This window comes from Prionailurus viverrinus, chromosome B2 (assembly GCF_022837055.1).
Source record: "Prionailurus viverrinus isolate Anna chromosome B2, UM_Priviv_1.0, whole genome shotgun sequence".
Lineage (NCBI taxonomy): Eukaryota > Metazoa > Chordata > Mammalia > Carnivora > Felidae > Prionailurus > Prionailurus viverrinus.
In genome coordinates this window covers 26,191,805-26,208,190 of record NC_062565.1, presented here as the reverse complement: position 1 = coordinate 26,208,190, position 16,386 = coordinate 26,191,805, and the positions used below count along the sequence as shown (strand labels likewise).

Here is a 16,386-nt window from a genome sequence, read left to right as displayed (position 1 = left end):
ATCAAAGGAACTCTCTCACGGAAATAAAAGAAGAATAATGTCAGAATCTCACCTTACAGAGCCCAGACCAAATAAAAAACACCTGGGTCTTTCTGGAGAGACTCTAATGCTGCAGAGAAAGGTACACACCAGAACTAATCTGTTTTCTCAGTTGTTCCCCTGGCCAGGGGCTAGCCCCAGTATAGTAACCCCAAATTTGGTCATAAATCTTGATCTTTTCATCATTTGAATTTTCTAAGGAAAAAAAAGTTATTAGCAAACACAAAAATGGCTTGGAAAATGAAGTTCAGGACTTAAAAGCTAATATGAAAGTTGAATTTTTCCCTTTTTTCTCACTGTCTTAAAAAAAGACAATTGTGTATGATAAAGCTATATGACTGCCCACCATATCTATACTTCACTACTTGAGTAACTTGTTCCTTGTAAACACATAAGCAAATGCAAATTACATACATACAGAGCAGGATGCTGCTTTGGAATAATAACCAATGTGAACAAATCCTCCCATTAATTCCTAAGTATTTTTCTGAGATTTCCAAAATAATTGATAAACAAAAAGATTTTTTTCCAATGTCTGTTAGACCCTTAGAATAAGAGACCCCAAGAAGCATACGTCATTACTTATTTCCTCTCCAAGACATGTGTAACAATACTATGTAAGACAGATCTATGAAATTCCACTTTTAAAAGGATTCAGGAAAAGGTACCTATCAACAAGGAAGGTAACTAACCCTTCTTAATGCTCAGTTCCCACTCACCCTTCTCTTCAAAAAGTGTCTTTCCATTCCAAATGGATAAAGAAGATGTGGTGTATACAATGAAATATTACTCAGCAGTCAAAAAGAATGAAATACTGCCATTTGCAACAACATGGATGGAACTAGAATGTATTATGCTAAGCAAAACAAGCCAGTAAGAGAAAGATAAATATTTGATTTCACTCGTATGTGGAATTTAAAAGAGAAAACAGATGAACATAGGGAAGGGAAGGAAAAATAAGATAAAAAAGGAAAGCAAACCATAAGAGACTCTTTAAATATAGAGAACAAACTGAGGGTTGCTGGAGGGGTATTGGGTAGGGGGATGGGCTAAATCAGTGATGGGCACTAAGGAAGACATGTGTTGGGATGAGCACTGGGTGTCATATGTAAGTGATGAATCACTAAATTCTATTCCTGAAACCATTATTACACTATATGTTAACTAAGATTTAAATATTTTTTTAATAGTGTCTTTCCGTTCAATAAATGGAATCTCTATTCATCCAAATGATCAAGAAAAACACTTAGCATTCATCCTTGACTCCTCCCTTCTTTTTATTCCCCAAATCTAATCCATCAGCAAATCTTATCAGTTCAAGTTCAAAGTATCATTCTGATTAGTCTACTTTTATCACCTCCCCTGCCTAGACTATCCAACCCACCATCACCTCTTGCCTAGACTACTATACCAGTCTCCTAACTGGTGCATTCTTTTCCACGCTTGACCATATAATTCATGTGGCAAAAGTGATCTTAAACCATAAATGAGGTCACACCACATTCTTAACAAAAACCATCCAACAACTGTCACTCAGAATAAAACCTAACCTCATTATCAAGGGTCAAGAAGCCCTGAGAGGATCGGGGACCTTACCCACCTCCTAACCACTCTTCTCATCACTCTCTTACTCATTATGCTCCTGGCCTCTTTCTGTTTCTAAAACATAATAACTAGGCTTGTTGTACCTTGAGGCTTTTGCACTACTGTTTATTCTGTCCAGAAAGATATTCTCCAATATCTTTATATTTCAACACAAATCTCATTTTTCAGAGAGGCCATTCCTGACCTAAACCACCCTGTTACTCTCCAGTGCAGTGCTTCTCAAACTACCTGTGAAGAAAGGCGGCTTTCTTGTTTTAATTTCCTATCTATCATGGAACTATTCTTTTGTAAAATACAGTAAAAATTATTTTCTTTTTAAAATGGAATTTAAAAAGGACATACAGGGGCTCCTGGGTGGCTCAGTCAGTTGAGTGTTCGACTTCGGCTCAGGTCATGATCTCACGGTTTGTGAGTTCAAGCCCCGTGTCGGGCTCTGTGCTGACAGCTCAGAGCCTGGAGCCTGCTTCAGATTCTGTGTCTCCCTCTCTCTCTGCCCCTCCCCTACTCGTGCTCTGTCTCTGTCTCATAAATAAATAAACCTTAAAAAAATTAAAAAATAATAAAATAAAATAAAAAGGACATACAAAGCATAAGTTCAAAATTTGCATTAGTAGCATCAACAGACAGAAATTTTCTCTATCACGTTACTAGGAGTCTCTCACTTTCTGTGCTTATCCCACTGTGAACTGGCAAACTGAGCAGATTAGACTATGATACTGCTCCAATGTGTCACCAGTCTTTCCTTTGCACAGCACTTGGCACACCTTAGGTCCATTTATGTATGTATCTGTCTGTACCTGACACTATTCTCAGCACTGGAGTTGCACAACGGAAGAAAGAGACAAGACCCCTGCTTTCTCAGAGCTCATGTTTTATGGAGAGGCCCAGGGAGGCATATTAGTCAAGACAAGGCAAAGCCAGGATTTGAACTGAGGTCTGACTCTAAAGTTTTTCCTGGCTTGTGAAAAACACTCAGCACTTAGCTAAGCAGTGAAATGTGCAAGTTTGTATGCATCATCATCTGTTCCTGAAAATACTGCACTCTTATAATTGTATAGTCTTCATATTACTTCTAACGTTGTCTATTCAGATATCAACTTTAGGACATAAAAGGGATGGGTCTGTGGTGATACCTGGAGAGATGAGGAAAAATGGAATAGAGCTGGAACACTGGCTATGAAGACTAAAACAACTGTATAATGATACAGACAAAAGCACAGATTTGTACTGTGTCTCCTGCTAGTGTTATTCCATCCTACATGCAAGTTCCTTCATCCACTTCCCAGATCAGCAGTGATGACATTTAGGATTTCTCCCAAGACATAATCAGTGCCTCAGAAGAAAATTCTAGCTGCCATACTAGGGCCATTTTTAGAGAACTGGGACCATGATGGTGTTATACCTATTAAATATATAAATATAACTCCATGTCCTTAGACCTCATCAGCTTGTGATGAAAAAAAAAGTCCATTCAAAACACATTGGCCCACATCTATATAATGAGCAGACCTTGAATTGTGTAGGATTATCTCATACATGCTCAGATTCTTGCCACTCCTGTTTAACCATTCACCATCTCCCCAAAACTCTCCATATTTATTACTCACGGTTTATAGAAAACTGAGAACTAGATATATTTAGTAAATATCTGTCAAAAAATAATTACTACATATCTGTTCAAACTTTATTCTATTAAATACAGTATTATATCCTTATAAAGAATTCTCAAAGTTGCCTAGGCTTCAAATCCCCAAAGCTACCAATATTGAAGCTGCCACTGCGGTTCTAATGCAGCCAAACTAGAACTGAGAACCAAGGTACCCTACTATGAAAAATCAAGTATCCTATGGACAAAAACTTTAAGAGAAATAGGAAAGTGAAAGGTGTTCATTTTTAAATTGTACAGGCACTGTTGTGATGTTTTAATGTACCATGTTATTAGAATATTATTTGCATAGGACTTCAAAAATCACATGTTTATGTTATTGCAATGTAGGATTGAGCCTACTCCTTAAAAATACCAAAAGTGCTAATTAAATGCTGGCATAAGTCTACCTATTCAGTTTAGTTGATTCCCAGAATAAGGCCAAGGACACTGTTTAAAGATTTCCATTAAAACATCTGAATATCTGGAACAACTTGGATGGCGGGGATCTGCAACAACCCCCAAGAGTTACTTCCACAGAAACAAAGTGCTAGCTAGCCTTCCTATAATAAACACTCTAGAAAAACTTTAGCTCTATATTTGGTGTCCCCTCCAGCTGCCTTTAAGAATTTACTCTAAAATACGCTGAAGACCATTGTTTAATTTTGTTCACTAATTTAAAGAAAAAAAATCCATTCTGTCAAGCAAGGACTAGAAACCACAAATCACCTACGTAGATTTACTTATCAAGATCTGACTAATCAAAGTGTAGGACTTAAATCACTAGTTGCCATGTACTAATACTCTAAAGTAAATGGGAACCTGAAAAAAATTCTTTACTTAGGTATTCGCCACATTTCACAAATAAATAGATATATATGTATATCTATTTATATATAATGTTATGTATGTGACAAATGTGATACTTTCAACTAAAAGTGAAGTCTACTATTAACCATTCATGATGCTGTATGTTTAAAAACAATGTTTTTAAAACTTTGCCAGATCACCAAAATATCCTAAAGGATTCTTCCTCTTTAGGTTATCATATATAGCGTGTCTGCTTTATTGATTTTGTAATGGTATTATTTAAGACCTGAGATGTTCTACATCTCAATCAGAATTCAAGTCAGATTCACAAAAGAAACAGTAAATAAGTTGGTTTCAGTTGGTTGGTCCTTTCTGCACTCAGGAGAGAAGGTGCCTCCAGTTGGTAAAGCATTCCTGACTCAGTCCAAGGACAGACCTTTACATAGACCATCAGATTCTGCTTCAGCTCCACCCTCGTGGTTTGGGACAAAGTCACAGAGACTACCAAGTCCTATAACATGCTTAGGAAACAAGTTTCATTCTTTCATTCACCACTTAACAAGCATTCACAGTTCTCTAGATTTGATTTACCTGTGGCCCCATTAGTCACAATCACAAGATTGACTTTCATCCTAGACCTAAGCTACTCCTTGGAGAGGTACCAAGCTCTTAGACAAAACACAAAATGGAAGGAGTACAAAAATGCCTCGCAGTCTTCCATGTAGAAAACACCCATACCATGAGAGATACAGTGCTAAGTGTTTGCTATCCACCATTCCATTTGATCAACCCACAAGCCGATGGAAATAGTACCACCACTATTCCCATTTTTCAGAAGAGAACATAAAGGTTTAAAATGAAGTTAAGAAGCTCTTGCTTAAGTGGCATGTCAAGCAAATAAAACAGTGAAGGTTTAAAATCTGGGCTGTGACTTTTATCTATCTTTCTTTCACTATAATAGATAACATAAAATGGCATCCATATTAGGAGGGAACAAGTAATGGTTTCAAGCTGAAATTGTTTTATTCAAAGGGACTGTCCCTTAAAAATGTTTCCAATATAGTCAATTACTAAAGAGCAGAAAATTACAGATTTAAACCAGCACTTTCATTTCAGAATCACTGAACTCAATTCTTTCCTCTAAAACACTAGAAAACAATACTCACAAGTAATCTGCCCAGGAAAGCAGAGCAGTGAAGTCTCCAGGCCCCTTGCAGAGCTTCCAGTTTAGAAGGGACAAAAATAGCACTCTAATCCAGACCAATTAATAACTGACAAATTAACTACCTATACACTCAAGCTCTTTCTTTTCTCTTCAGGCTGACAGCTGGCCACATCCCTAGAAGAAACACATCCATTTCCACAGAAGAGGGAGGACTTAAAGTAAGGAGGTAATTTGGGTGCACAAGGGCTCCTGCACTGCACACAACTGGAATATGGATTTTATTATCTTCCGTAAATACTCAGAGCTCTCTCCTTAGACACAAAGTCCAATTTAGTTAAATTCATCAATGGTCAAATAGAAGTGATTTTAGCTTCCCAACAAACCTCCTCCTTGAGGTCCAAAATAAAATGTTCCATTTTGATATGGATTGGGTTCATTACTGAGGTAGGAAAAGGTAGTTAGAGGTTTTAATTCCTATTCTTTGCAGTAGTGAGATATTTTCCAGGTAACCTCAATTCTAAAGAATTCGACAAATACTTATTATTCCCTCATCTACAATGACTGAGGTTCTTTACTTAGTGCTGCAGGGGTATCAAGATGAGTAAGCCTCAGTTGTCAAGGAGTTTAATGTCAATACTAAGATAAGCCAATAATTAAGGAACTGTAACATGCTGCAGAGGAATCAGAGGCAGCCAAGGGCACATCTGTTAAAGGAGGAATCAGGAAGCCTTCCTCCATACCTAATACTTGAGCTGGGTCATGATGAACAGTGGGAAAGCAACAGAGTGAGACCCAACACAAGAGGACACCATCCCCGCAAGCAATAATGTGGGTACACGAGAAAGGTGAAGCAGGGTAAAAGAACAGTCAATCATCCACTATGGCCAAACTTGTGATACACACAAGGGATAAAACTGTGATAATCTGTGGAAAGGCTAAAATGCTAGGCTAAAGCATTTAGGTTAATTCACAGTATCAGCACAGAAGAAAATGGACCTCATACTGATAAAAACTTGTGGGGAAGACTGAAGGCAGTACAATCAGTGAGACTGCAAAATTCCAGGTGAGAGTTAATAAAAAGGAAAAAGCAGGGGGTGGGGAAGGAACAGAAAACCATTCAAAAGGAACTGGTATTTTAGGCCTGGGTAACAGGGAGACAAAACAAGCTAATAACAACTGGGAGTTGAAGTTAATGGTGAGGAAGAGGCGGGGGTGGGGGGTGAGGGGAGATGCAGAAGTCAGGAGTGTAGATGTTTTTTTAACCTGTGTTGATTTTGAGATTTAGGGAGAACATCCAAGTAGAGATAGCAAATGGATAACAAGAAATGCAGGCTGATTTATGTTTGGAGGGTTAATTTTCCAATCCATAATGATGATTCCCAAATCTATATGATTTGTCAGAATCAACTGGGAAGCAAAGCCCCAGGCCTCACCTTAAAAATCCTAACTAAATAGATCTCCATGGGACCCAAGAATACACAGTATTTAGAAGCCAAGAATGCAGCCATTGCTCTACATGACTCTGCTCACTCTGCAATTCATAATCTCCTGCTTTATAGTTCTGAATATACTTCCAGAACATACTTGGATGGCATTTACAGAATATGAAACTAGTACACCTCTCTGGAGGATTGGAAACATACTTTCACATCTGAAAATAATTATTTCTCAGTCTGTATCCCACTGGTTATAGGGAATGGCTTTGATATTCTACTACATAACTGATGGTTTAGGTCTACAAGTACCAACCACTACAACACAAAGATCAATTCTGCTCAAATTTTCTGTGACCAAGATAACTAATGGATTCCATGACTACCAGGTTAATGACACATATAATAGCTCTCTCTTTAAATGATGGAACTCAGTGAGATGAAAGGATAACTTGCATAATCAAACATAAACCTTTTATAGATTTCAATAACTTTCCTTCATATTTCAACAGATTTCTTTCTCATCCTAAATCCTCTCAGTACTCCTATCTCCTTTCTCCTCAGGTTCAAAACAGAGGTGAGGTCACTAAGGTCACTCAGGAAGGCAACTCACCCAACTGAAAACATTCAACTTGCCACTTTTACTAAAAGTACAAATTTTTTTTTATTATTTTTATAATTTGTTCCTAAAAAAATAACCAGGGAGGGAAGAAAAAAAGATCAAGTATGGAATGAAAATCTGATATTACAAGCCACAGGAATTTTTTTTTTTAATGTTTGTAATAAAAGACCAAACATAGTTTGTAATAGAGTAACACCAACCCAATTTATTGCCTGTTTTTTTTCCCTTATGTTAAAAAAAAATACTAAAAGACAACCTTTTATACACTCATTATTGATAATTGTGCTGTCTTTACACAGAATTTCTTGTTTAATTCTTACAGTTGTCTTATTATGTAGGTAATCTCATTATCTTCATTCTACAGGGGGAGAAAGCCATGCTTAGACAAGTTAAGTTTCTGTTCAAGGTGTCACTTCTTATAAGGGGCACAGCTAGAATTCCCACCCAGTGCTTCCTGATGACAGTATCCTCTTGGCCATTATCCTAAGAGCCTAACACAACACAAGAGAGAATATAAAGGTAGAGGAAAACAGCTTATTTTTGAAATGCTCTATACAGGACTTTTTTCTGGATCCTGTCTGTGATCAAATTACCTCACTTTCCCTTACACAGCATATATATGTGTCTTCTCACACACCAGACTGAGCTCTCTCAGGAAGGAAAACAAGTGTCATTCACCCTGACACTGCCTGACGAAGAAAGTTCTTAACAGCGTTATTGAATGAACATGACCAAGTAATTTGCCATGTCTTTACCACTGGCTCTCACAGCCAATGTTCCCATAGCCCTAGTGGACTGAAATCGATGGCTGTCCATTCCAAACCAATCCAAAAGTTCTTTCCTTTTGGTATGGGTTTGTTTTTATTATTAATTTTGAAATACTTTTGAACACTGGGATCTCTGAAACTACTAGATCTCTAGAACTTCTATGGAGAATGGAACTTGCTTACAGCTTTAACAGTTAGAAACTCTCCCAAAATAAAACTTGTCTTCAAGTATGAAAAAAAGGAAGGAAGGGGGCTAGAAATTTATGGCAACATTCTGATTAACAGAATCACTGAGGGATGTTGCTGGCTTAGGGGATGGAGACCAGGAATGCTGGCAGTACTGCAATACCTTGAACAGTCCTACAACCAAAGACTGTCCTTCCCTCACAGTTTTCAAAAGTCCTGCTGGGTATTCCTGTGCATTTAACAACAACAACAACAACAACAACAAACCTGTTTTCTAATTATCTGAGCACAGATCCTAACTACGTTTTTACACAGACACAAAGTATGTATTAAAGAGTATGTGTTAAGGAAAACTGCTATTTTATTCCAAATTTACCCAAATTGGTCTATTTCAAAAAACAAGGATACCAACAGCATGGCCGCTAGTGTTGCAGAGCTGCCACTGCCCTTCACTGGTGTCACAGTTTGGATCTGCAGCCATCACATCTGGGATTCGAGCTGAGGTGCACACATCTGAGTGCTTCACCAAATGTTCTGATGCAACAGCATCTATACCTTTATATAGAGAAACACAAATTCTCCTTACAAATTACTTTCTCTTTTTAGCTGCACTAAAAACATTATATAGATTTTTTTTTAATGTGTGGTAGTTAAGATGTGTTAACCATGAATTTCATTTTAAGATTGTAAAAGCACCAAACTCACATGCAACAGCCACATCGATCCCTGAAACAGTGAAAGCTTAGTGAAAGTGCTTTTTAAAAAATGACATATAAATATTACCTGTCTTTCTCAATTCAACATGATGCAAGTCAAGCTAGGTAGTTCCCAAACCTCAGGAAATCCTGACTTAATCTCAGCTTTGTCAGCAGTTTGGACTATGTGTATATGAGGAGAGGCACCAATTGATCAAGGCAGTTTTGTATTCTATACTTAAGTTCTTTTCATATCAAAGCTTAACTTTTAAATTTATTGTCATTTCTGAAGCAACATACACAGTAAAACTAATTAAAAAGAATTTAGAATTTTAAAGCAGGAGGAAGGGTATTAAAATACAATGCAAAAATTTTTGAAAGGTTATAAAGATATGAAAAATAAAGTTAGGGGAAATATGCTTCATAATTCTTAAAGGTCTATTCCTCCTGGGATACACATATACAGTTGTTTAAATCCAATAAATAAATATATCTAAAAGGATTATAACACTAAATGATATCTTTAAGCATTTTCTACCAATTTTACTTCCTTACTTATCAATCAACTTGCTTTACACATTTCTAATTTATCATTATGACAAAAAAGATTCCGCTTTTATACCAAGCCACCAGCATAAATAAAAAATAAGTAGGATTAAAAAGTTCTACACACACGTGGGGCGCCTGGGTGGCTCAGTCGGTTAAGCATCTGACTTCAGCTCAGGTCATGATCTTGCAGCTTTGGAGTTCCAGCCCCGTGTCGGGTCTGTGCTGACAGCTTGGAGCCTGGAGCCTGCTTCAGATTCTGTTTCTCCCTCTGTCTCTGTCCCTCCCCTGCTTGTGCTCTCTCTCTCAAAAATAAATAAACATTAAAAAAAAAAAAAGTGCTATACACACATACACACACACACACACACACACACACACACACACACACACGCTTTTTTTTTGTTTTATTTTCCTAATCATGGGGGAGGAGGAAACATACATGCAGCTTCCTCTACACCGTTCACATACATTGATAGTTTTTTTATTTTTTTATTTTTTTCTCTTACAGTGAAAGTATTTACTTGTAATTAACATAATTAATAATTTGATTTAAACTATTTCACATATCATTGTCCCCCAAACAACAATAGTTTAAAAAATAAGTCTATTGAGTGCAGTATAAGATTTCTTTGGGGGTTATTTGGTCTTTTTGTTTCATTGATAATTTTTTTAAACCACATCAATTTCTTTAACAAAAACTAGTATCTTAACAAAGATGCATTGTTTAAGATTCTTGATTACCACACAGCTAACCGTGTATACAAGGGGGAAAATTAGTATTTTTATTATTAGTTAATAGAACATATTTATTAGTCAACAGAACATATACCAAGACTTTCAGACACAGTAACACTGCCTCTGAGCAGTTACAGTAGAGCAGTGTTAAATAAATGCTATTCTGCTTTTTTTAAAAAGTGTCTTTGGAATTATCAGCCTTCACTAAAATGACACAAAAACATGCTTAATAATATCAATAAAAATTCTGGTTTCCTTTCTGAGATAATTATACTTACATGAAATTAACAAAAACAAATAAAATCATGGTAGTTTTAATACAAGTTTTTTAAAAACCTTTCTTATCTTTGCTCCAGCAAAAGTTGTAACCAGAATTAACACAAAGAAAAAAAAAAAAAAAAACCCTGTTCTGAATTTCACCTTTTTCCTTTTCGAATTTTATAATAAAAGTGATAGTCCTAATGACTGTCCAAAAATTCTCAAGTAAAAGACCTAGATAAACAGAAAACAGGAAATTTTTAAACAAGTGTTTTATGCTCTCATATGCCTTAAACTTATCAGAAAAAAGTCCTAACTCCAGGAAATCTGTGATTAAAAAATAAAGAGAACCAAAATTAAGATGTGTCTCGGTCTGCCAAAAAAGCAGAATCCCAAGGGTTAATTTTACTTTAACTTTATTATACATACATTCTAAAATAAAGCAAATATTCTGGCATTTTAAATCTTTTTTGTCTATGCTGGTAGGAACCTACATAGCAACCTTTCTTTTCATGTAACAAAATTGGTTTCTTTAATTCCTCTTGGGCAATAATAAGTCCACAAAAACTATGTGTTGATTTTTTAGGTATTGTATCTCTTCATTTTTGTAAAGAATGCAAGCATAAAATAAGACAATATAAACCAGGCTAACAGTTTAAATTTCAAAAGTGAAATTTAACAACATATCTATTAATTAGTGAATTAATAACATAACTTTTAATTTTTTTTTGCAACTGTGGAAAGTATATGTCAAAATAAACAGATAAATAAATTATCATAACATTCTAAGATGACAATTTACGGACACTTACTTCAGCCAAAAAAAAAAATGTTCAAGTTTTCTATACATTTAGCAAAACATAGTGTTTGGGTCCAAAACTTGTAAATCCTAGTCAGTGACACAATTCAAAAAGGCAAACTTCTGTTTTAACATTCTAAGACTATGTGAAAAAAATCAATGCTCACAATGGTTTTTATTAAAAGTGGAAAGCAACTGCAAAACTTAAGTATAATTATCCAGGACTAAGAAGTGCAGATGCTATATACTTGAGCCACCTGGTGGTTTATTTCCTTCACTGCATGAATAAACACCTTGTGCTATGAACAAACTTTGAATTGGATACTACATATTTTACTTTTGATGCCAGGACCAAAAAGAAATTACACTTACCAAAATTTAGTAACAGTGTAGGTCACAAGGCACAACTCCACTCAGAAGCACTTAAAAAAAAATTCACAGGGCTAAGCACGGAATCCACACCTGAAAATTTATCATAGTGGGCCTCTATAATTGTTCTTATGTCTTTTCAACAGTGTTTGACGCCTACACTAAGTGTTGAATCCAAAATAAATCCACAGTACCTGTAGATCACACAGCAGGCTTGTCTGTGGTTTATTTACCTCTTGCCTAGGTCTGGGCAATTCAGAATAGCAAACTTAACTTCTAACAGGGCACTGTCTTAACTGTCAGCAAGGTGGCAATAGGTGCTCAGAGACATCATTTAAAAATCAGAGAAAAAAGTTAAACAAGGTATACTCTGTCAACAAGAGGAAAGTTGCAGAATGCCAATCTTTATGACTCTGTTTGACACCAAATTGTGACAACCAAAAGAATTCCCAAGGAGACTCAAATTTTTATAAAAGCAGATTATGTCCAAAGTATACCTTTATCTTAAAATAGCCTAGCAGCTAGAGTACATTAGACAATAGCCATGACAATCCCAATGATGAGAATTATCTAAAACTTGACTCTAAATGGATATCTACCAAAACAAACAAACAAACAGACAGACAGACAAAAACAGTGACAATTTGAGACTTTTAATTAAGTGAATGGGATCAATGAGGTGAACTGGGTATAGCAGCAGTCCCACACCCCTCTTTGGAGAGACAACGTCCTCACTCTTTCAGTGATCTTTTCAATGGAGAACCAATAAAACTCAGCTATTAGCAAACTCACATACACATTATAACCACTACTCTCCATTACTGATTTTACTGGGAGGTGCACTATGCACAGCTGCACCCTCACGTCAGCGTGCTCTGTGCTTCTGAATCATCTCTGTGATTCAAGGCCATACAACTTGCCCAGTGGAAACACTGAATGGATAGGAAGCTCTCAAGATGGCTCTATTCATCTTCCAGCCCAGGTTCTTGGTGGAGGCAAGGCTTCTATTAAAAGACTAGTTTCCTGAGGAAGGTAGATAGTTTTAGGAAAAGACCATTTGGCTGGAAGGCAGATGCTCTTTTGCCAGCTGTTTCTCCAGCTCCCTGTGTGGTCTTGAGTTAAGTTGCTAAACCTGACCACGTCAACGGGCACGTCTATAAAAATGACTATGTTTCCCGCAAAAAGGCCTCCCTGTTTCTGTACCATTTGCCTTCATGGGCAAGCACCACAGCTTGAGAAGCTCAGGCCCTACTGTGAGCACATCAAAAAGTGAGACATGCTCAGGACATTGTCATGGGACATTTTCCTCAGTGCCAATCAAAAGGTCTCCTTTCCTTGAAATCCTCTAACAATATGGCTTTAATTTTCAAAACTTCCTACTTCTAGGTGCTACTATGAAATAAACAGCATTGTGAGAAAAACAATGGCACCTTTGATAAAAGGGTCTGCAAAAAGGCAGGGATGGCAAAGGAAAAATGCTCCCTAAAGAAATAATCCTACTCTTCATCGCTTCTTGGTCTGCAGGGCTCAAAGGCAGATTTGTTTTGGTCTTTCATTCACTTCCTCAAGAACTCATTATTAAGAAACAACAAGGGTATCAGTGGAAAGACATGAGCTTTAGAGTCAGAAGTTCTGGGCTCAAACCTCAGCTGTCATCCACCATTGGGGAGACACCAAACAATCATTCTTGTCCCCCCCACCTATACCAAGGAAATAATGTCTATCACCCCACAGGCTCATCACTCCATAGCAAGTATGTGGAGTTTAAACAGCCACCAGAAGCTGAGCTTGAGACTGGCTGATAAAAGAAGGAACCAAGAATGCAGAACTTGCACCAAGTGCTGGAGGGTTAATTTCCTTGACCATGATGAGAAATCTGGATTCATACATATATTTGTAATGTATACATGTACAAATACATGTAATTCCTAAGGGATTGTATGTTTCCTGGAAAAGGGGCTGTCTTGTTAACAGGTGTCTCATCACTGCCTGCCTCATGACAGGAAAAAATAGTTGTTAGGAAGTGAAATAAATATATCCAAAATTCCCAGAGATGCTTTGAGGGCCTTGCTATTAACTAATACACTTTGTTTCTCCTTCAGTGACACAGCTGTCAATCTGTGTATTTTTCTTTTCTACAATGTGAAAGCATGCTAGGTTCTTCAAGGATTAGAAGATCCAAGGTTACATCAATTTTTAATCAGGCCCCAGGAATCACTGGATTGGAAACATAAAGAATGAGGGAAGTGAGCAAGGAAGACACATGGAGCTACAAATAAAATTTTATTTTAGGGGTGCCTAGGTGGCTCAGTTAGGCATCCGACTCTTGGTTTCGGCTCAGGTCATGATCTCCCAGTTTCGTGAGTTCAGGCCCCATGTCAGTCTCTGTGCTAGCAGAAGGATTCTCTCCCTTGCTCCCTGTCCCTCCCCCACTCACACTGTCTCTGTCTCTCTCAAAATAAATAAACTTAAAAAAATGTTATATTATTTTACTGATACAAGGTATTTTACAGAATCAGAAAATTATGATTGACCTTGTGAAAGTGGAAAATATTAGAACTGTTATAACTCTGTACCACAGCAGAATAACTTCTATACCACATTAGACTTTTCATCAAGTTTAAGAAAAACTAAGCATTGTGCACTTTTCGTTGTCCGAAATACAAACAACAGAATAAACGAGCAGACTAGTAAAATTCTACTAGTCTATATGATGCCTCTAGCCCATCCCTAAGACCACTCCCAGTTAGAATGGGAAGACACAGAAAAGAGCCACTCAGCAAGCTGATAATTCAGGTGAGGCAAACATTTGCCACTGCTACCCTAGGGAAAGAATAAAAGATCCTACCTATTTCATAAAGTTAAATCTCTAATTTCTAACAATCTATTCATTTGAGAGTTAACTGGAATATTTTAAATATTCAGAAATGTAATTTGAAAATGCAACTTCCTATAACATATAAAAGACTTCATAATCTAATATTGTTTATTTATTTAGATTTATAAATATTTAGATTTAAATTAATCTAAATATTTTTTTAAATTTTTTTAATGTTTATTTTTGAGAGAGAGAGAGAGAGAGAGACAGAGCACAAGCCGGGGAAAGACAGACAGAGAGGGAGACATAGAATCCGAAGCAGGCTCCAGACTCCAAGCTGTCAGCACAGAGCCCGATGTGGAGCTCAAACTCACAAGCTGTGAGATCATGACTTGAGTTGAAGTCAGATGCTTAAGTGACTGAGCCACCCAGGTGCCCCTAAATATTTAGACTAAATATTTAATTCAATTTACTTTGTGTTTTTAACTTTCATATCCACAATATATGGTGTTATGTATTTAATAATTGAGATTTTCCTAAAACCCATTAAATAAAAAAATGCCAGTTTTATGGATGCAAATAAAAATTAAGTATTATGCTGAAATCTCTCTATTAGAGAACTTACTGGGAGCCCAAAATAAATTAGCTCCCTGACACAACAACTCACAAGCAGCTAGCGATCTTTTATAAAATGTAAATCAGATATCATTCCATTGGCTTCCATTTCAACTGGAATATAAGGTACAGTTGACACTATGGCCTACAAAATCCAACCCAATCCATCCTCTACTTACTTCCTGCCTGGCTCCCCTCTCTCCCTCCCTCTACCTGCTCTACTCACTGCCCCCTCCCTAACACCTCCTCCAGGCTGCTGGCTCCTTCTCTCCATTTTCAGTTCCTGTGATAGCTCCTCAAAAGGTCTTATCCAACAAACTAATGCAGTACCCCAGCCACAAACCCAATTTACTTTCTATTCCTATAATTCTTTTCATGGTATTTATCATTTGGGGAAATTACCTTCATTTATTTCAGTCTCCTTCATTCAAGTGTAAACTCCTTAACAACAGGACTCTTATTTGCCTGTTAACTACTTTTCAGCAGTACCTAGAAATAGTACAGAGCAGATTCAGGAAATATTTGTGGGAAAAAAAAAAAGTGGACAGTCTGAGAATTAAGGAATTCCAAAAGATTGAAGGGTAAAAAAATCCCAAACTATATAATAAATGATATTCCAACTCACAGCAGATTAGAAATATTATGCACTTGAACGCTATATATATGAATGTTGTCATTTGGAAACCTTATTGTAAGTACAAATAGTACTAGTATGCATTCATTCATTTATTAAACAAATATTTATTGCACACCCACCATGTGTCAGACAGTATTCCAGGCAGTAGGGATCCCAGCAGGAAACATCAACAAAGTCCCTAAACTTAGAAAGTTTAACACTCTTAATTAACAAAGAAGATGGACAATCAACAAATGCACATGTCAGGTAATGAAAAGTAGTAGAGAGAAAAATAAAGCAAAGTAAAGGAGTGAAGAAGGAGGGTACTGATACTTAAAATACAATTCAGGCATGATCTGAAGATGACACTAAGGAAGAGAGAGAACAAACCATTTGGCTATCTGAGGTAGAATGACCCAGCAAGTGAGGAAAGGAAGTGCAAAGGCCCTGAGCTGAGGATGTACACAATGTATGCAAAGAACAGCAAGAAGGCCAGTGTGGCTGAGGCCTGCAGGGGAAAAGTAGTAGAAAATGAGGTCAAAGAAGTAGCAGGAACTATTTCCTGAAAGGCTTTAGCAGACCACAGTAAGGCCTTTGGCTTTTTCTGAATAAGATTAGAAGCCACTGGAGGGTTTTGGAACGAGGATGACATGACCTGAC

At 36.8% G+C, this 16,386-nt stretch overlaps 1 protein-coding gene across 4 annotated transcripts in view; it reads right to left on the bottom strand.

Moving 5' to 3' along the window:
* The window catches only part of GMDS (GDP-mannose 4,6-dehydratase), a 640,362-nt gene that overhangs the window by 559,209 nt on the left and 64,767 nt on the right, over positions 1 to 16,386 (bottom strand). For 2 of the 4 annotated variants that reach the window (XM_047858177.1, XM_047858178.1), the window contains exon 2: positions 8,685 to 8,827. The exons of the other annotated variants lie outside the window; for them this stretch is intronic. In XM_047858177.1, the coding sequence (XP_047714133.1) occupies positions 8,685 to 8,753 (69 nt within the window). In that variant the 5' untranslated portion in view covers positions 8,754 to 8,827. The remainder of the gene's footprint in view (positions 1 to 8,684; positions 8,828 to 16,386) is intronic. 4 annotated transcript variants of the gene reach the window in all.